Source organism: Notamacropus eugenii, chromosome 1 (assembly GCF_028372415.1).
Source record: "Notamacropus eugenii isolate mMacEug1 chromosome 1, mMacEug1.pri_v2, whole genome shotgun sequence".
NCBI lineage: Eukaryota > Metazoa > Chordata > Mammalia > Diprotodontia > Macropodidae > Notamacropus > Notamacropus eugenii.
Window position 1 is genome coordinate 137,563,236 of NC_092872.1, and position 21,561 is coordinate 137,584,796.

The following is a 21,561-nucleotide window of genomic DNA, read 5'->3' on the forward strand; positions in this document are numbered from 1 at the left end:
AGAAGGTAGAAGTTTGAACTGGTTATTTGAAGGAAGCTAGGATTTATGTGTACTGATAAATGAGAAATGAGGAAAATTTAAGAAATAGAAACAGAATAAACAAAAATCCAAGGAAGAAATTAATAGTAGCATCTTTGGAAATATTAGGAATATTAAGATGATCTGTCTTAGTAGATTTGTAGAATTAGAATGAGTATAGATTATGAAGGCAATTAACTCAGAGGAGTTTTAATCTGATATGGTAAGGAGTAGGCACAGGGTATTTGAAGGGGGATGGTGAGAAATAAAGCTGATGGGTTAGGCTGTAAAACCATAGAAGGTTTTACATACCAGATTGAGAAATAGAGACTTTGGAAAGCTAATCAGTTAAGGGAAAGGATATAGCACTTCTGCTGCTTAATTTCTGTGTGACTTATGGGGCAAATTATTTCTCGGAGCTTCAATTTCCTTATCTATAAAATGAGAAAGTTGATTTAAGACTCAGGAGGGAAGGACTAGAGAAAGAGATTTGAAACTCATCTGTATAAAGGAGATCACTGAAGTAATGATATTGGATAAAATTACCTGAGGAACAGAATCCTGGGTGGGGAATGGCAACTTCGAGGGCATGGGAGGAAGAAGAACAGCCTGTGGGAGGGACGAAGTGAATGAGAGGATTAGGATTGGACCAGTATAGCCATGTGTGATGGAATGCTGATTGCAGCTGAAAGTTCAGGGATGAATGAAAAAGGCTATGGAATTTGTGAACTATTTGTCTTCCTTTGCCTAGTATAGCTTTAGTAGAGTAGGTGGAATGAAGACTATGTTTTCAAGAGGAGCACAATAATGTGGTTGGGAAGTTTTTTTTTTTTAACCAGATTATGGAGACTCAATCATGGTTATAGTAAAAGAGAGCCAGTCAGCAGAGAGAGAGAAGGTACAAGAGAGGGCAGAATTGAGGAAGAAAGTTCCTAGAGGAAGATGTGGGTAGAATTGGAATTGAGAGCATAAATAGTATTGCTAATAGTCAGTAAACATTTATGATGTGCCAGACCCTGTGCTAATCGACCAGGAAAATGCCATCAATTACCTTACAGTGTTACAGGACACCAGCACTCAAAAGAAAGCTGAAAGGTGGGAGAGGAAGAATGTGGGGAGGATACCAGAGTGCAGTGATAGAATTTCACAGTGAATTCAGCTGGATAGGAAATGGAAATGAGGAGATGGCTCTCCTGTCTCCCTTCCTTAAATGGAGGTTGAGCAGTTCATAACTTTGCCCTTCAGCAAGAGGTGCATAAGGTACTAGTGAAGTGTGAGTATTAGTATTAGAAATAAGGAAAAAAACTTCTTCAGAAACAGGACATAAAGAGAAAGAAGTGGTTAAACATTGGGAGAAATATTGAGATGAAGAGGAAGAAAATAATTGGAGCTCACATGGGCAGGGTATCTATATAAATAATGAATAATATGTATTGTTGAATTGCAGAGTGAGAAGGTACCTTTGAAGGAAGACCTGAGGAGTAGAGATGGTTTGAATTAATTATTTTGGAGAATATAATAAGGGTGAACTAGAGATAATAAAGATTTCCCAGTAGCTGGGAGGATAATGATAATACACATGTAGTGGTTCAGAGTGGTTCCGTGACTTTCTAAAAGAAAAGGCAGATATTAGGGTTCTGGTATTTGGCAAGGTGCAGGTGAATGAACAAGAGGAAAAGAAAATTTAGGGATGCTTAAGGGCACTAGAATCCTGTTGAGATTGAACTTTATTAAGGCAAGTGAAGTGAAAAACAAATCTTAATCATACTAAAGAACAGATGCACTAAGATAAGATAGGTGAAAGCAATAGGTGATTGTGTTCAAGAAAATTCCAAAGTTCATGGACTTGGGGTTGGAATGGTTTCTAGTGATACAGTTCAAAGTATATAGGAACAACTTTTTGAAGACAAGTTATTTTTCTGAATGGAAACACATTTATAAAGTGCTCACTGTGTGTTAAGCACTTGAGACACAAACAAAAAAAAGCAAAAGTCTCTTGGGAGGCATCTGGTGTTTGTTTTCTGTTTAACCTAGGATAGATTATAGTTGCTTATGGCATTCGTTTATTCATTTGTAATATGAAGGAGTTGAACTTGATGGCCTCTGAGGTCCCTTTTAACTTTAAATCTGTGATCCTATGTCCTTATAATCTTGTCCCCAAAGGAGTGTTTCACTGCAGGACTTTAAAATAGGAAACAGTAACTGTAGAAGAGTTTTATATACTTCTAAAGTTTTATATACTTTCGTGGGTAACAGATGTTACTTCCCTACTCAAGAAGATCCATTGTATAATGATTGCCTCTGAGATTAAAATATAGACTCCTTTGACATTTAAATGAACGCCCCTCACTATCCAACCTTAGCCAGATTTCTGGATGGTCACATAGTCTCTATTCTAGTCAGATTGGTCTATTAGCTGTTCTTCATGCATGATATTCTCTATTTTATCTCTGTGCCTTTGCATAGGTTATTCCATATACCTGAAATGTTCTCCTCTCCTTTGCCTTTTAGAGCTTCAAATTCTCTTTAAGGCTGATTTTCTTCTAGTACCATTTCAAGGCTTCAAGAAACTTTCCCCCTAGAGTAGGTAGTATGGTATAGTGGAAAGAACAGCTGGCTCTAGAGTTGAAAGACCTGGGTTTGTATTCTGCCTCTGACATTTAATATTTATATTACCTTGGGTAAGTCATTTAACTTCTCTGGGTCTCACTGTCTTCATCTGCAAAATAATAGAGTTGGACTAGATGTCCGTCCTCTAAGATTACTTTGAGATTTAGATCTAGAGCCAGACCTATCTGTGATAATTCATATTAGTTAGTACTAAGTCTTCCTTTCCTTTCCCATCTTATTTCTCAATTTATATTTATTTTTCACGTGTCCAATATTTACTTATGTGTTTAATTCCTTCAGTACAATGAAAACTCTTGGGCTGCAAAGATTGTCTTGATTTTGGTTTTTTTCTTAATGATTAGTTCATAATAATAATGACAGACAGATAGCGAACATGCAGTAAAGTTTGCAAAGTTAACAATTTGTTAGCTCATTTGATCTTCACTTTGTTTTAGTAGTTGTTTAATAAGATGCTCATTTGATAATATTCTGGATAGCTGTAGTAGAATGGAGATGGAGGTCAAATTTGAGGAGTTCTTCAAAGAACTATTAAAAACGTAGGGTACTGGCATGGACATGGATGTTGAAATCACTTTGATACTATGGGATAGAAGTGGAGAGGAGGTCTGTGAACCAGATGTCATAGTCCTTGAGGAGGGTGAAACGATGTCCTTGGAGGTCAGTAGACTGCAGGGTTGAAGTGAAAACAGTTGAATAAATGGGTGGCATGAATTTCAGAAAAGGGAGAGATTGTTGAGATGGTGGAACAGTGACTTAGAACCTGCATTTGGACAGTTTCCCAACTTTTATACTTCTTCTGATAAATTGGGATAAATTGAATGAGTGGTATCTACTTTTGTGGGTAACAGAGGAAAATATTAATTGGGGAAGACTAGACCTCAAGGAATAGAGATGGATCTATTAAGTTTTAACTAATATAAGCAGTTAACAGTAAAGAGTTGGGGCACTGGAGACAGTGCCTACTTAGTTATTTTACATTTTGCCTAGGATCACTTTTTATTCTTATAAAAAAGCCTTCCTTTATTGAATTTAATTTATATAGTATGTAATTTATGTAGTAGTAATTCATGGTATTAATTTATAGCATATTTTTATTTGTTTTAAATTGTCTGTTGTTTCTTAATCCTGTGAGAAATGAGCCCAACCAACAAGCACCCAGCTGTGAGGAATATGCTCACCTTAAACAGAGAACAGACTTGTTGTAAAATCCGGAAAGCTTTGTTCATCTTTATGTTCATTCCCTCTGAGTGGATGGGTAGCCTCCCCACTAGGGTGATAGGAAGACTGCAATGCTTTCAGAATAATGGAAGCTTCTTAGAGTGTCCCGCCCTACCATCCGTTGCCACATGACTTTGTGTTCTCTTATCTGAAAGGCTTTTCCTCGAACAGCTCATCAGGCCTGCGCACAAGTTTCTGACCTTTACCTGACCGTGTTAGGTCATAACGCTGTGGAAATAGAACTTCCTTGTTTCCCACAAACCTGATAGGTAGAGAGAGAAGGATTTTTAAATATAGACAGTTCTTACTTTATGTTAGTGGACCATTTTGAGGATCTCTATGTAAAGCGGTTTTTACATAATGCAAATTTGCCTGCATGTAGGGAAAGGAGGGAGAAAGTTAGAAAGAGAAGCCCATGGTCAGGGTGGGACAGAGAAGTGAGAACAGGAGGACCACACAGGGCTGGAGTCAGCCATGTGGAGCCCTGGCCAAAACTGAGAGGAAGTAGGTTGCTGACACCATGACAGACAGCAGAGGAAAGGCAACAGGCATGATCTTGAGGTACTTGAGTTGGTAGTACCTGAACATAGACACTGGGGAAAGGTCTCCTTGGAGGTATCAAACCAAGCCCCCATCAGTTGGAAATCAGGCTGTAGGAGGCAGCAAGTCTCTTCTGCTTTCACTTGGAGGATTTTTTATAGGACTTTATTATAAGGCTGTGTAGCCCCGGTGTAGGGAATTATTTTTATTCTGGGTACACAAAGGCCAGCTTTATGTTTACTTAACACCAATAGCAAAAGTGACTTGGAGAAATTTCTGTTTAGTTTTGAAATCATGCAATATATTAATGGGAGAGACCTTAGAAATCATGTAGGCCAATCTTCATACTCATTTTAAAAATTTCCACTTTATTCTGACATAAGGTCATCTATCCTCTGCTCGATTACTTCCAGGGACAAGAGAATATGGGATTTTAGCCTGTTTAAAGCAGTTTTGAAAATATTGACCATGGAGTGTAGATTGGGTTGAGATACATTTGAAGCCATAAGTGGGTTGATGGACTACCTTGCAATATAATTTATTCACAGCTACTAGCACAGTGCTTGGCATGTAGTAGGAACTTGCTTGATGATTGATTGAGCTGAGTTCTGCTTTCTTTTGACACTTGTCCACTGACTGGTTTTTGCACTCTCTGGATCTAACACAAAGTCTTCTCCCTATGTTATATGACAGCTAGCATAAGCTGTTACGTACTGCGCATTTGCAGCTCCCCACCTCACCCTCCTTCAGTCTTTTATTCAGCCCAGATTCCCTGTAGTTTCTTTATTCAGTTTTCATGTGATTTGGTTTTGGTCTAGTACACACTCCTATAGCCTCTCTCCCCACTGGTACAGGTTAAACCTGTCTAATCTTAATTTGATATTTCTTTGATATTTTTGTAGTTGCTTTTCTGTAAATTTACCCTTAAATGTTCTTCCCAATGCTCTTGAAGACCTTCCCTGGCTCTTACATTTCATGAATATCAGTGTAGCACACTAGGGCTGTTACCATGTACTTTAATTCTGTGATCAGATTTTGATGTGTGTCTGAAAAGGTGTTTACCTCTGTGTACCATGATACTCTCCATGGGATGTGACCATCCGAGTTAAGCTATTATCTCTTGATGTGGACTTCTTTATTTGATTTTTTTTCTTTCTTCACCCCAGTGAGGGAAAAAGCACTAAAATCTTTGTAATGAATATGTTTAGTCAAGCAAAACTAATTCCAGCATTGTCCATGTATAAAAATGTATATCTCTCATTCTTCATCTTTAGTCCAACGTCTCTGTCACATAGCATGTTCATCAACTGTGTTTTGGAATCATGGTTGGTTTTGTGTCAGTCAGAATTTTTAAGTCTTTCAAAGCTGTGTTTGCATTACATTGTTGTACTATATAAATTGTTTCTCTGGTTTTACTCATTTCATTTGGCATTGTTTTATAGCAGTCTTTCAAGGTTTCTCTTAAAACTATTCCTTTTGTCATTTCTTATGCACAGTATTCTATTAAAGTCGTATACCATAATTTCTTCAAATATAATCAATAGGTGCCCCGTAATTTCCAATTTTTGACCCCAACGAGAAGTGCTACTATAAATATTTTTGTATAAGTTTTTTTCCTTTTTCTTTGATCTATTTGGATTATAGGTCTGGTAGTAGGAGTGATGGGTCAAAGGTTATGAAGTTCAGTGAGAGGAGTTTCCAGTTGGTTTTCAGAATGATTAGACTAATTTATAGCTTTGGGGCATTGTTATCAATGCATTTCTGAGATTTTATTAGCTTTTTTAGTAGCCACAATGGTAGCTCATTTTGACAGTCTCCAGATCTTTTCCAAATAGTGTATTTTTGTATAATTGATAATTTTGAACTAAAAGTATGACTTTATCTTTCAAACACAAAGTTAAACAAGATGTAATTCATCATTCTGAACTTTTGAAATGATAAGACCATTAAAAATTTTGATTTTTTTAAAACTTGAAGGGGACATAGTTACTTGAATAACTGCCTTATTTTACAAATGAGTAAACTGAGGTACTGAGGGATTAAGTGAATTGTTTAAGGCCAGGGAGTAGCTGGGAAATACTCCTTCATGGTAGGAGATGAGCATACAGGCATATGTTATATTGATCACATAACAGAACAAGCAGCAGAGAGTAGATAGTTGAACGGGTAAGTTCAGTAACCCAGGGCATGATAGGTCCCTTGTGTGTTATATATGTTGAATTGCGTATGTTGTCTCTTTCCCTTACAAACCAATGAACAACCAAGGAATAAAACCCAATGGAAGAAGATGCAAATCTTTTTTGGTAATCATTATCTTGGCCCCTCATTCTGACATTCCATAATAGGTTTTGCAGTCTAAGTATTGTGCATTTGACAGTTGTCACAGTTGTCAACAGTGCTGTCATAGGATTCCTTTCATACCTTCATTTGTGATATTTGTGTGCCTTTTTTGAGGTCTGTGCTTTTGAGGTTCACCTCAAGTAAGATCATTCTCCTGAGAAAAACCTTTTCAGTCTGTGTTCATTTCTTGAGGAATGAGGAGAAGAGAAGTAGGGAACCACTTAATTATTTCAGATTACTGCCATGTGAAGACAAAATGAAAATCTTACCATTGACTTTGGAGACAGTAAGATCTGAGAGATTGTTTCTGAGTCATCTTTTTTCTGTACTCTGGAGAAGCTGTGTGTGAAAAGGAGCAACTCCTGATGCATTTCACCACTGGCTACAGGCATTTTGGACTTTCTGACTTCTTTACAACGCTTCCAGCAAACTCGTGTTTGAGGAATCTCATCATCTTGCAAGATCCATTCTGCCATGGCACTCAGACTTCGTTGGCATCCTTTGCCTATCTTGATCGGAAAATCCAGTTGGACACATTCCTCAGGGTCCATTTAAAGAAGGAAGATGAGAAACATCTCCTTGTTTCCTACTGGGATACGCTAATTTTGTATTTCTTTGACTTCTTCACCAGTTCTGAAAGATTGTTTCCATGGGCCTTAGCCTTTTCATCAGTTAAAATGAGGTGGTTGGACTAGCTGGCCTCTGAGATCTCTTACCTCTAGATTTATGATCCTGTAACAGTTGTATTCTTAAAATTGTAATCGTAAATCAGCCTATGTCATCTTAAATGTAAGTGTGGTAACAGAGAAAATGAACTTTATGATTTTTAAAGATTTAATGAATTTCCATGTATGATTTTACATTAATAATTGTCCTATTAGGTGGTGTTTTTTCCTAATTATCATCAAACCTGTGAGATTAACTGTTAAAAAAGAATTTTACTACTAGATTTTGTCGTATTTTGCATTGTCAAATTTTTCATAAAATAAAACTTGGGTTCCTGTTTTTTCCCCTCAGCTTTCTAATTTTCATTTCAGTCTTGTCATGCTATTGATAATATTTGGCATAATTACAAAAAAAAGCTAGTTAATTACAAACTACTTATTGAACATACACAGTTAAATTTTTGGTTAGATTATTCAGCAGATACTTACTAAACGTTCGATGACCATCACAGAGGTGGCATAGTACACAAAGAGCCTTGAAGCTGAAGTCAGAAAGCCAGGCACAAATCCTGCCCTTTAAATATTTAGTAGTACATGACAGTGATGAAGTCACTTAACCTTTGTTGCCTGAAAAAACTCCTTAGACTTCTCTGCTAGTTCCTAGTTTGTGATCTGGTGCAGCATATCCTGATGTTTGTAGAAAAAGTGTAAGACATAATCTTATTCTTTCAAAGAACTTACATTATAATTACAGAAATATTACAAGCTAATAATGGCACAGCAGTATCAAGCCTATGAAAAGATAATATGTAATTGGTTGATTACAAAATAAGTATTTTAGGTAATAAATGATTATTTAGTCAGTGTGACTTTTGGAGAAGGTTAGAGAAGCATAAAATGATTATGGGCTTTGACTTTTTTTTTTAATTAAATTAAATTTTATTATTATTATTTTTTAATGTTCTACAATCACCACCTTAAATTAAGATTTTATCCCCCCCACACCTACCCCCCTCCCTGCCCACGACAGCATACAATTCTGTATAGGTTCTACATATACTTTCCTATTGAATACATTTTCACTATAGTCATGCTATGTAGTTGGACTAAAATAAATGGAAGAAATCATATAACAAATCAAAACATGATACACAAAAACACACACACACACACAAACATGATCTGCTGCATTCTGTGAATGACTTCCGTATTTCTTTCTCTGAGTGTAGAAGGCATTTTGCCTTAGAAAACCACCATTGGGATTTTTTTTAAAATAAGTTCTTGCGTTATTACGAAGTTCCAAGTCTACCAGAAAAAACTCACACACTGTGGTCGTTGCTGTGCACAAAGTTCTCCTGGTTCTGCTCCTTTCACTCAGCATCAGATCATATAAGTCCTTCCAGGGCTCCCTGAAGTCTTCTTGTTCATCATTCTTATGGCGCAATGGTACTCCACTACATTCATGTACCATAATTTATTCAGCCATTCCCCAATTGATGGGCATCCCCTTGACTTCCAGTTTTTGGCAACTACAAAGAGTGCTGCTATAAATATTTTTGTACATGTGGGGCCCTTTCCCATTTTTATGATCTCTTGTGGATACAGTCCTAGTAGTGATATTGCTGGGTCAAAGGGTATGCACATTTTTGTAGCCCTTTGGGCATAGTTCCAAATTGCTCTCCGGAATGGTTCAATGACCTCACAGCTCCACCAACAATGAATTAGTGTTCCAACTCTCCCACATCCTCTTCAGCATTTATCATTTTATTGTTCTGTCATGTTTGCCAATCTTATAGGTGTGATGTGGTACTTCAGAGTTGTTTTGATTTGCATCTCTCTAATCAATGGTGATTTAGAGCATTTTTTCATATGATTATAGGTATCTTTAATTTCTTCCTCTGAAAATTGCCTGTTCATATCCTTTGACCATTTATCAATTAGGGAATACTTTGACTGTTCTGTGATTTGACTTGAACTGGGCTTTGAAGGATGGCTAGTAAGAACACGTTCAGGCATTCCAGTCAGATGGACAAAAAATGCTATTATTTGAAGAGTGATGAGGAAAGCAGTATGATTGGCTAAAAGGGTTCATATTGAAGAATGGTAGAAAATAATATTGGTGGTAGGTAGAATGGGGTTAGATTATGAACCATTCAAATATTCTCTTCAGTGTTTATTAACTGCTCTGTATGCATATTAGCCTCAGATCTGTTTCATTTTTTTCTAACTGTAAAATTAGAGAGTGAAGTAAATAATTTTCAAGGTCCATACAACCATGTCTTAGCAACACATAGCTAGAACTAGGCTTAAACGGTAAGTAGTTTTTTCCTCTTTCAACAAAATTTTAGTTTTTTTATGTTAAAAATGTAGATATAGGAAATTTCACTAGTTCTTATATAGGCAAATATGTAAAGCATGTTGTTTAGTCGTTTCACTTGTGTCCAACTCTTCATGACTCTGTTTGGAGATTTCTTGGCAAAGATACTGGGGTAAGTTTGCCATTTCCTACTGCACCTCATTTTACAGATGAGAAAACTGAAGTAAACAGGCTGAAGTGTGACATGCCCAGCTAGTAAGTGTCTGAGACTAGGTTTGAACTCAGGAAGATGAGTCTTCCTGACTCCAGACCTACAACTCTTATCTACTGTTCTACCTAGCTGCTTGTATTGGAAAAGAAATCAGTTATTTTTTTATTACTTTGATTTACTTTTCGTTTGTTTATAGGATTAAGCTTTAGGAAAAGCATCTTTAGGAAGAGCTAGTTCTAAAATAAGCCAGCCTAACATAGTCTCTTAAGTCTAGGTTACCTGAAGATATAGTGAATAGATAGATTGAGAAGACTATCATTTAGTGCAGATAATTTAGAATAAGACACAATAAAATAATCATAGCGTTATGCTTTTAAAAATATAGGTTTCCCTTTCTTGCAGAAAGGAGGGTTGACCAGAGGCTAAGTCTCCCTTTCTGGCAGCTGGAGAAAGGTTACCCAGAGGCTAAGTTCCTCTTTCCAGTCTTAGTGAAGTCATGGATTCTGCTAAGGAAGATGAGGGGTAACTGCTAACCACTGACCACAAGTTCCTTTTTTCCAGTACCTTTTTTGTTTACAAAAAGTACCACCTGGAGGAAAGGACGTCTGGCATAGAAGAAAGTCTGGGAGAAGCTAGCTAGTCAGGTGACCTGACTTGTTCAGTTGAATTATGTTCAAAATAAATTTCTGTTATTTTCTCCACTTTTTTTCTGTTATAAACAACATCTCTGTAAATCACTTCTTGTCTCCGACCTCTGAGGAGTCAGGTGATCTGGTTTGATATGCAAATACTAGCTTTTTAGATTAAATCATAGATGGTTCAGTAACTTTTGTCCTCAGTTTCCTTTTTATTTCAGATAATCAATTTTAACAATATAAAGCATAATTCTAAATTATAATTTGTGACCATTAGATAAAGAATGTAATATTCCTTGAGGTCAGGATCTAGGGCAATGAATGCATTGTACTTAGTGGACAATAAATATTTGAGTAGAATATAAGCTTCCTGAGGTCAAAGGCTCTTTCATTTTTATCTTATGTAAAAGATTTTACCAACTTTAAGAGTCATAAGTATTAGTTATTATTATTTTAAACTCTCTAACATCTTGCACAGTGCCTTGCATGTAAAGATACCTTGCTGTATAATTGGTTCAGTGAATAAGAACAAATAGTGTTTTCTGCTTTATCAGCCTTAATGATTAAAAGGTATATATGTCTCTTAGAGGTAATTTTTATCTGTTGCTAATGACTTAAGTCATTTAAAACAATTTTACTTAAAAGTATATTTTTTTGTTAGATATTTTTTTCCTCCAGTTTTACATCAACTTCTTTCATTCTCTCTTCCCCTATCCTGAGAGCCATCCTATTAAGAGGCAGCTAGATGGTGCAATGGATAGACCACTGGGCATGGGGTCTGGAAGATCTGAGGTCACATGCAGTCTCAGACACTTAATGGCAAGTCACTTAGCCTCTGTCTGCCTCAGTTTCTTCAACTTTAAAATGAAGGTAACACCAAACTTCCAGCATTGTTTTGAGGATCAAATGAGATAATATTTGTACAGCACTCAGCACAGTGCCTGTTACATAAGTCATTAATAAATATTTGTTTCCTCTTTCCAACCTTTCAAAGAAAGAATACAGAAAAAAGACAGGGGAGTAGTTTAATACACTAATCATGTTTGACAGTGTATGCAGTATTCTAAACTCAGAGTCCTGCTCCTTTGCAAAAAAAAAAAAACAAACAAAAACCAGGGAGGTGTACATGTTCACTTGTTGAATCCTCACTTAGAATCCCTCATTTCCTTCAGAGCTAAGCCCTTTCTCTGCCTGCTACATGAGGTCTTTCCTGATTCTCTGCAGCTGCTCCCCTTACCTAAATTACTCAGTATATATTTTGTGTATGTTTTGTGGAATGTAGCATAATGTAGTAGTAGATAGAGATCTGGCTAAGGATTAGTAAAGCTGGGTTGAAGTCATGCCTGTGACTCAACCTGGATATTGTGATCCGTGGCAAGATATTTAACCTTTTACTGTCCCACTGTCCCTTTCACTGAGATCTTTAGTTGTTGAGCAAGTACATAGCTGAATTGTTAGAAAGATTCCCTGTACCAAGGAAATCAGACATCTTATCAAAAAAACCCTAAAATATTTATTTTGCATATACCTATGTGAGAATGGGCTGGGCTGAGCTGGGTGTCTTTTTTTGTTTTGAATGCCAGTTGAGGACAAACACTTGCGTTTATGCTTTTATATCCCTTGCACCTAGCTCAGTTTCTGTCCTAAAACAAGTATTTGTTAAACTGTTTTTCTACCCAGTTGTTTTGATCATTGCATGGTTCATTGTATTTAATTTGACTCTAAACTTATGATGTTCATGAATGTGTATCACTAGCATTATATACCTGGTAACCAGGGTTATAGTGGGGTTTTTTTTGGCTCACTAATAGAACAGAAAAATGTGGAGCAAAGACGAAATATTTTTCAGAGATCTCTGGAAGAGTTTAGAGAGAGAGTTACAATTTTTAAAAAATTTATTTTTAGGGCTATTTTTTGCTTTTATGTCACCTAGATTTCCCTCCATATCCATTCCTATTCTTAGAGAGCCATCTTTTCACAAATTCACTAAGAATTTTTAAAATAAAGATTAAAAATCAAGAAGAGAAGAAAACAAAAAGCAAAATTGATCATACATTGAAAAGAAATTGAATTATATGCAATTTTCCATATTTCTTGATTTTGACCCCTGCAAGTAGGGGATGGGGGAGGGAAGTAGTAATGTCTTCCCATAACTTTTCATTGGAGGCAAGTTTCTTTATATTTTGCAACATTTAGCTTCATTTATTTTATGGTTATTGTACTTTCCATTTCCATTGTTCGTTGTCATTATAGATAGAGTTCCTGGCTATGTTTACTTCACTGTAATCAGTTTGTGTAAATCTTCTTATGCTTCTCCTCGTTCTTCATATTTGTCATTTCTTTTACAACATGATAATCATTCCACAATTTGTTCTCTAATCACTGAGTAAGTAGCTACTTGTTTCATTCTCAAATTGATTGGCATTTAATTTCAAGATCTTGGCTGCCATGGAAAGTGCTGCTGCCGCCATGAATATTGTGGCTATATGGAGCCTTAGAATTTTTTTGGGGGGGTCAGTTACTCCTTGGGGGTATATTAATACTGGAATCTCTGCGTCAAAGAGCATGAACATTTTAGGCACTTCATTTTCTTAATTCCAAATGGTTTTCTGAGATTGTTGTGGCATTTCGTAGTTCTAACAGCAGTGTATTGGTGTATCTGTCCTTCCACAACTGCTCTGGCATTGAGTCTTTTCATCTTTTGATGTATTTGCCAGTGTGTTTGGGTATTAGGAGAGATCTTAAGGTTGTTTTGGTTTACATTTCTCTTCATATTAGTGATTTGGAGCATCCTTTCAGATGATTGTTAATAGTTTGCAATTGTGTTCATATCCTTTGACCGCTTCTTACAAAGACACACACATAGAGGAGAGACTTGAGATTTAAAGAGCATGCATGTTTAGACTACTTAGCTGTGAAAAATGAAAGACTGAGGATGGTAGCTTATGCCTGACATATTACAGGGAAGAAAAGAATTGGTGAGGTTGAGAATTTGGGTCATTTGGCTCCGTCAGGTATCCCTGACCCAGGATAATTTGGTCAGATATGATGTTGGGGTGAATTGGGGAGGCAAGACTTGCTTATGTATAGGGCACAGTCACAATTTAGTTGTATGTGATTCTCAAAGTTCCTGTAGTCAAGTGCTAAGCAGAACAAATAAAATTTTGTCACTGTAAGATTTTATAATTTCATTTTTGCATAAAGAATACTTTTGTGTGGAGACTTAAGAGTAGATTTGTATAATTCAGTCCATATTTTGCTAGTTTTTGTAACTGTTTGAAATTGGAATCTTCTTAATTTCAATTTTCCCCCCTCACTTTGCAGACATTTCAACTTACGAATGAAGAGAGATACATCCCTTTTCACTGATGACTTTAAAGTAGTAATGTCAGATCAAGTACTTGATTATGATACCTCTCATATTTACACTGGACACATTTATGGTAAGTTCAACATTCTTTCTCCCTACTGCAAACCTTCCCCCTCCAAAAAAACCCACACACAACAGCATCCACCAGTCAGTAAATGAATAAACTATTTATTTATTTTATTTTTTATTTGTTTTCAGTGTTCTACAGTCGCTTCTATATAACTTGGATTTCTTTCCCCCTTCCTCCTCTAAACTATTTTTTTCTTTTTAAAATTCATTTATTTATTTCATTTTAGATTACAGCATTCATTTCCACAAAATTTTGAGTTTCAATTTTTCTCCCCATCTCTCCCCTCCCCCCACCCCATAACACCTTGTATTCTGATCACCTTTTCCTCAATGTGCCCTCTCTTCTATCATACCCCACCCTTCCCTTATCCCCATCTTCTCTCGTTTCTTGTAGGGCAAGATAGATTTCTATACCCCATTACCTGTATTTCTTATTTCGCAGTTATATACAATAACAATTCTCAACCTTTGTTTCTAATGTTTTGAATTCTAACTTGTCTCCCTTCCTCCCTCCCCACCCATCCCCACTGAGAAGGCATGCAATTCAATAAAAGCTATAATATATATGTTGTTTTGCAAAAGACTTCCATAATAGTCATGTTGTGAAAGACTAACGATATTTCCTTCCATCCTACCTTGTTCCCCCCTTTTTTTCCATTCTCTCTCTTGACCTTGTCCCTCCCCAAAAGTGTTTACTTCCAGTTACTTCCTTCTCCCATTTGTTTTCCCTTCTATCATCCCCCTCACCCCACTTGTCCCCTTCTGCCCTACTTTCCTGTAGTGTAAGAAAGATTTTCATACCAAATTGAGTGAGCATGTTATTCCCTTCTTAAGCCAAATATGATGAGAGGAAGCTTCACTTTTCCCTTCTCATCTCCTTCCTTTCCCCCTCCATTGAAAAAGATTTTTATTACCTCTTTTATGAGTAATAATTTGCCCCATTCCATTTCTCTCTTTCTCCTCCCAATATATTCCTCTCTCACGCCTTAGTTTTTTTTTTTATAGATACCATCCCTTCTGTTTCAACTCAACCTGTGCTGTGTGTGTGTGTGTGTGTGTGTGTGTGTGTGTGTGTGTATAATCCTTCCACCTATGCAAATACTGAGAAAAGTCTCAAGAGTTACAAATATTATCTTTCCATGTAGGAATGTAAACAGTTCAACTTCAGAAAGTCCTTTATGATTTCTCTTTCCTGTTTACCTTTCCGTGCTTCTCTTGATTCTTGTCCTAAACAATTTTTTAAAAAAAATGTCATTTTGAAGGACAAAAATGTTTGTGCAGATGTGAACAAAAGTATCAGAAAAGATTATATCAGTTCTTTAGAGATTTAAATTATTTGTGAATGCTGTTGTCTTTTTAGACATACATGTTTCTGTTCTGTTTCTTAAGGAATGACTAATGTTCTGTTTGGTTGTAAAATTTATTTCAGCCCTTTACTTTTTAGTTTTAGATGGTTTGCAGTAGGCACCTAGGAAACTTAATATAATTTCCTTTCTCTCATTAAACTAGTAGGTCTCTAAATTTTGTAGTCTAGAATTGGCAGATCTTTTTAGAAAGATTCGATAGCATCTCATGTCTGGAGTTCATATCTGTTATACAGCTGAAAATCCAGAAATAGGTCAAAACAAAAGTTCTTTGATAAGTCAAAACAGATGCTACAAAGGGTGTATGATACTGTTTCTAGATCCTATGCATAGTTGAGACTTTAGGAATGTAATTATTGTAAGAACCAATTTTGGCAAAAATTGTTTTAATATATTGGAGTGAAGCAGGGATGGAGTGCTGCAAGAGCCAGGCAAACTATAACAGCAATAAGTGATTGCTAAACATTCACTTTCGAGTCTTATATACCCTAATTGTCCTCTGGACAGGAGGGTATTGCTGTATGTTGTAATAATGAAGCTCTGTGGTGACCCAGAGTCATTAAAAAATGTTAATGTTTTGTGTTCTCTGTTTAGGCTGGGAGGAATTTCAATAAATTGTCAAGAGATTTTAAATTCAAAATGGTTGGATTTTTTTCTTTTTCCTTAACTTTTGTATTTAAAGTGTTACTTTATTATTACTATTATTTTTAGAAAATTCACTTGTATGGAATGTGCTTCTCCAATTACTGGCTGACACTGCCAGATAAATGAATTTGTTACTTTATTTACATTTCTGACAAACAGCAGAACCATTTACTAAATTGAATGTTTGTTATATTCTTTAAGCAACTTTACAATTTTGTCTGGGTAGATCTGTGCCATAAAAGTCCTTGTATGCCTCATTGTGGCATGGAGATGGCCCTGGGTTCTTGAAGGATATGCCAGTGGAACTCAGGCTCTTCAGGTTCTAACCAGGTGAAAAAGTTTTGAGTACAGACTGTCTGAGGACCAACTTAGTGAAGTATTCAAGGCTCATCCATCACCAGCAGGTTGACTACCATGTGATTAAGGATTTTTTTGGCCACAGGAATTAATGAAACAGATGAAAATACAAAAATGATCTTCAGTCTTTGTGCATCTTCCTCCCCATGACAGTGGCAGAAAAGAGGTCTGAGGGCGATATTCATGTAGTTTTTAAGATTCCCCTACAAGTTTTAACTTAAGTGTCATTCAGTCAGCTGGTAAGCATTTGTTAAACACCTACTAGGTGATGGCCACTAAGAGAAAAGCAAAGTATCTCCTTTCCTCTAAAAACTTATATTCTAAATATTCTAATGGAGGACTCAGTGTACACATTTATAGGTGTGTACAAAATAGTTACATAAGTTAACTTGAGAGGAAAGGCTCTAAACACCAGGTGGAGTGGGGTAGGGGTGAGACTGTGTAGAAAGTAGTACTGGAACAGAGTCTGGAAGAAAATCAGGAATTCCAGGAGGTGGAAGTGGGAGAGAATACTTGTTAGGCATTGAGGACAGTGCTGTCAGAAATGGGAGACAAAGTATTACATGTTGGAAACAGCAAAGACAGAAATCTTGGCTGGATTATAGATGATTACACTGAAGGTATGTAATGTATAGTAAGGTTAGGAAATAGTTTAGAGACAAGTCTGTGAAGGACTTGAAAAGCCAAAGATTAGACTTTACATTTTATACTTGAGGTAAAAAGGAGCCACTATGACTAATTATAAAGATCAGGGATATCATCTGAAGTGAGATATAATTAAACCCTTGGGAGTTGATAAGGTCACCAAATGAGAAACTGTAGAGGAAAAAAAAGGGAAGAGAGTCTGTGATGAATCAGTGGAGGTTGAGAGTAGTCAGGAGGAGAGACCAAGTGTCAGCAAAAACCCCAGAGGGAGTAGCAATGAGAAGGCAGTGGTCAGCAGTAAGAAGGATGATATTTTAAAAAAGATTTTTTCATTAAGAAATCATTGGTAACTTTGGAGAGATGTTTCATTTGATGATAAGGTTAGAAGCTAGTTTGCAGAGGTTTTAGAAAAATGAGAGAAGAAAGGCATTTGAGAAATAGGGAGAGACATAGAATGATAGCTTTAAAAGATGATAGTCTAGTGGGAGTTTTTAAGAATTGAAATGTGTATGAGTTTCTAGGCTAGCAGAGATGAATTCAGGCCCAGATACTGTTTGGCAAATCCATTGCCTATACTTACTTCTGGGTCACAGTTCAAGGACAGAGAGGAGCATTTTTGGTCAGAAGGGAGCAGGGGGTTGAGGGAAAGTATTGAGGAGCATGAATCCAGAGAAGTAGTATGATTGTAATCCCAAGGGGTCCAGGCCTTTCCTGGGTAAGGCTATGACTACACCTCTCCCTAGATCACACCACTTTGGTAGCACCAAAAACTTCCAGATCACCAGTACTCGTTCTGAAAACTGCAATGAGAAAAAAATGTGAGGCTTGGCTGACACTTGCCACCCCACTCTCACTCCAGGAATAGAGTCCAACTTTAATGTAAAGTTCAAAGCTAAGAAATAAGCTGAAAAAAGTGAGCGAACAACAACAGTGAAAAAAAAAAAACAATCTGACTATAAAAAAACTACTGACAGAAGATCAAGACACAAACTTAGAAAACAATGATGTCAGAATAACTACAAACAAAATCTCAAGAGAGGGAAAAATATGAATTGGAACCATATCCAACAAGAATACCTGGAAGAGCTAAAGAATGATTTTCAAAATCAAATAAGAGTGGTAGAGAAGAAGTTGGATTAACAAATGAGAGTGAGGGAAGAAAATTATGGAAAGACAACCCTAGATTGGAGGTGGAGCCAAGGTGGTGGAGAAAAGGCAGGGACTCACCTGTGTTCTCCCAAATTTTTTTCTAAACAACTTTAAATAATACCTAAAAGCAAATTATGGAGTGGCAGAACCCACAAAAGGATGGAATGAAATAACTTTCTAGCCCAAGACAACTTAGAAGGTCAGCAGGAAAAGTCTATTGCACTGGGATGAGAGTGGAGTGCAGTTCAATGCAACCTGCACCAGCACAGGCTCTGCCCCAGCAAACCAGTAGTGGGTCTTGGGGGCAAATGAAGCAGTTGCAGCAGCGTTGCCTTCCAGATTTTTTAGCCCACAGACAATGAGAGGGTTGGGCAATTGGCCAGAAGATTACATGGGTCTCTGCTGGTATTGGGTGCAGATCCCATAGTGGGATCTGGGTTGCAATCCTAGGTGGTAGTCCTAGGATAAGGAGCACTAGCACGCCAGAGCTTGTAGGTGCTGAGAGCCAGGACCCTGTCACAGTTCCAGAGAAGCTTGTAGCTGCTCACAGACCAGAGCACAGGTCAGGAGAATAATAAATCTACCTCTCCTTTGACCATACTATCTTGGAAGAACTGAAAACTTACAGGTCCCCAGAATTAGCCCTGATAACAGCTACACAAAAATCCTGAAGCTTGAGACAGTTTCCCGTCTACCCCAGAAGCAGAGCCTTACTGTAGCATAGAGTTAAAAGTCAAGAAATAGGCTAGAAAAATGAGCAAACAACATTTTGTTAAATCAAAACTACTATATACTCAAAGAAAAATATGAATTGGTCTCTGCCCCCTGTTGCCCCCACCCAAGTGCAAGCATATTTCAAAAAGGATTTTAAAAATCCACTAAGAGAGGTAAAGGAAAAATTGGGAAAAGAAATGACAGTGATGCAAGAAAATCATGAAAAGAGTCAATAGCTTAGTAAAAAAGGCACAAGAGTGTGTTAATGTCTTAATTTTCCTACATTTCTTTCAATATTTGTCATTTTCCTTTTCTGCCATATTAGCTAATCTCGATAGGTGGTATGTCAGAATTGTTTTAATTTGCACTTCTCTAATCTATAGTAATTTAGAGCACTTTTTCATGACTACTGATAGCTTTAATTACTTCATCTGAAAACTGCCTTCTCATATCCCATTTGACTCAGTTTTCTCTATATTTAAGAAATGAGGTTTTTATCACAGAAACTTGCTATAAATTTTTTGTTAAGATTATTGTGTATTTCCCTCCATTCTATTCTGCCCTTCCCCCTCCATTTATCCTACTCTCTCTCTCCTTTCATCCTGTGCATCCTCAAAAGTGTTTTGCTTCTAAAGCAACTCTGAGGTACCACCCCATACCTATCAGATTGGTGGATATGATAGAAAAGGAAAATGACAAAGGAGATGTGGGAAAATTGAGATGCTAATGTATTGCTGGTGAAGTGCTATCCTGATTCAGCCATTCTGTAGAGCGATTTGGAACAGTCCAAAGGGCTATAAAACTATGTCTACCTTTGGCCCAGCAGTGCCACTGCTAGGTACGTATCCTAAAGACATCAAAGGAAACAGGTATCTATGTGTACACAATATTTGTAGCAGCTCTTTTAGTGGTGACAAAGAATTGGAATTTGAGGGGATGCCCATCAACTGGGGAATGGCTGAACAATTTGTGGTATATGATTGTGATGAAATATTATTATGCTATAAGAAATGATGATCAGGGTACTCTCAGAAAAAACCTGGAAAGATTGAAATGAACGAATGCTAAGTGAAATAAGCAGAATCAGGAGACCATTGTAAAACAGCAATATTGCATGATGATCAATTATGAATCCTTTAGCTGTTCTCAACAACATAATGATCCAAGACAATTCCAAAGGACCTGTGATGAAAAATGCCATCCATCTCCAGAGAAAGAACTAGAGTCTGAAAGTAGATTGAAGCATACTTTTTTAAACTTTCCTTATTTTGTCTGTTTTCTTTCACAATATGGTTGAAGTCGAAATATATTTTACCTGACTGCACATGTATAACTTATATCAAATTGCCTTTTCAATGCAGGGGGAGGGAAGGGGGGAGTGGGCAAGAATTTGAAACTCAAAATTAAAGAAAAAACCAGTGTTTATAATTATTTTTCATGTAATGGGGAAAAAATAAAATATCACTTAAAAAGGACAACAGCTTAGTAAAAAGAGACATAAAAAATACTGAAGAATATAACACCTTACAAAAAAGAATTGGCTAAATGGTAAAAGAAGTATAAAAGCTCATTGAAGAAAATAATTCCTTAAAATTGGGTCAAGTGAAATTAATGATTCCATGAGACACCTAGAAACAATGGTTGTTGTCCTTCAGCCTCAAAGAGGACCAAAATGACATTGCTGTTGGAGATCAGGTACAGTGTATGTGATTGTGGCTGATCATCTTAGTGTGAACTTGGACGACTACCACAGATCAGGCACAAATAGTCCATATGAACTTAGAACCTAATTCATATGAACCAAGAAACAATAAAACAAAGTCAAAAGAATAAAAAATAGATGAAAATATGAAGTATATCATCAGAAAAACAGCTGACTTAGAGATTTAGATTGAATTAGTGGACTGCCTGAAACCTATGGTCAAAGAAAGAACCCTAGACATCATATTTCAAGAAATTATCAAGTAAAACTGCTTTGATATTCTAGAACCAGAGGGTAAAATAGAAATTGGAAGACTATAAATCTAAGATGGTGAAATAAAAATGAAATGAGCGCTCCCAAGAATATCATAGTCAAATTCCAGAGGTCAATGTTCAACAGACAGAAAGAAATCATTCAGATATTGTGGAGCCACAGTTAGGATCACACAAGATTTAACACTGACCATGTTGAAGAGTAGAGAGCTTGGAACATGATATGCTAGAAGGCAAAAGAATTAGGATTATAACCAAGAATAATCTACTCAGGAAAACTGAGTATAATTTTTCAGGGGAAGACAATGGATATTTAATGAAATAGAGAGCTTTCATGCATTCTTGATTAAAAGACCAAAGCTGAATAGAAAATTTGACTTTCAAATACAAGACTCAAGAGAAACCTAAAAAATTCCTCAAATATATAATCCATATCACCTTGCTTGCCTTCTCAAGGAGTAGGAGAGACACAGGACAGAGGGAGAGAATTTGGACCTCAGTTTTACATAATTTATGTAAAATATTTGATTTTATTTTACATGTAATTGGGAAATATTTAATAAATATAATAAATGTTTTAAAAGAAGAAAAAGCGGAAGGCTTCTGTCGTTTTGGATGGGTTATCAAAAATTTGTAGAAAGTAAAGAATCATACTGAATGGATTGCTGTTTGTACAGGTGTAGGGTGTGCTAACGCCAG

General features: G+C 36.5%; 1 protein-coding gene across 1 annotated transcript in view; it reads left to right on the plus strand.

Annotated features, from left to right (window-relative positions):
• The window catches only part of ADAM10 (ADAM metallopeptidase domain 10), a 141,123-nt gene that overhangs the window by 38,786 nt on the left and 80,776 nt on the right, over nt 1-21,561 (plus strand). Inside the window, exon 3 of the mRNA XM_072615682.1 lies at nt 13,900-14,018. Within this exon, the coding sequence (XP_072471783.1) occupies nt 13,900-14,018 (119 nt within the window). The remainder of the gene's footprint in view (nt 1-13,899; nt 14,019-21,561) is intronic.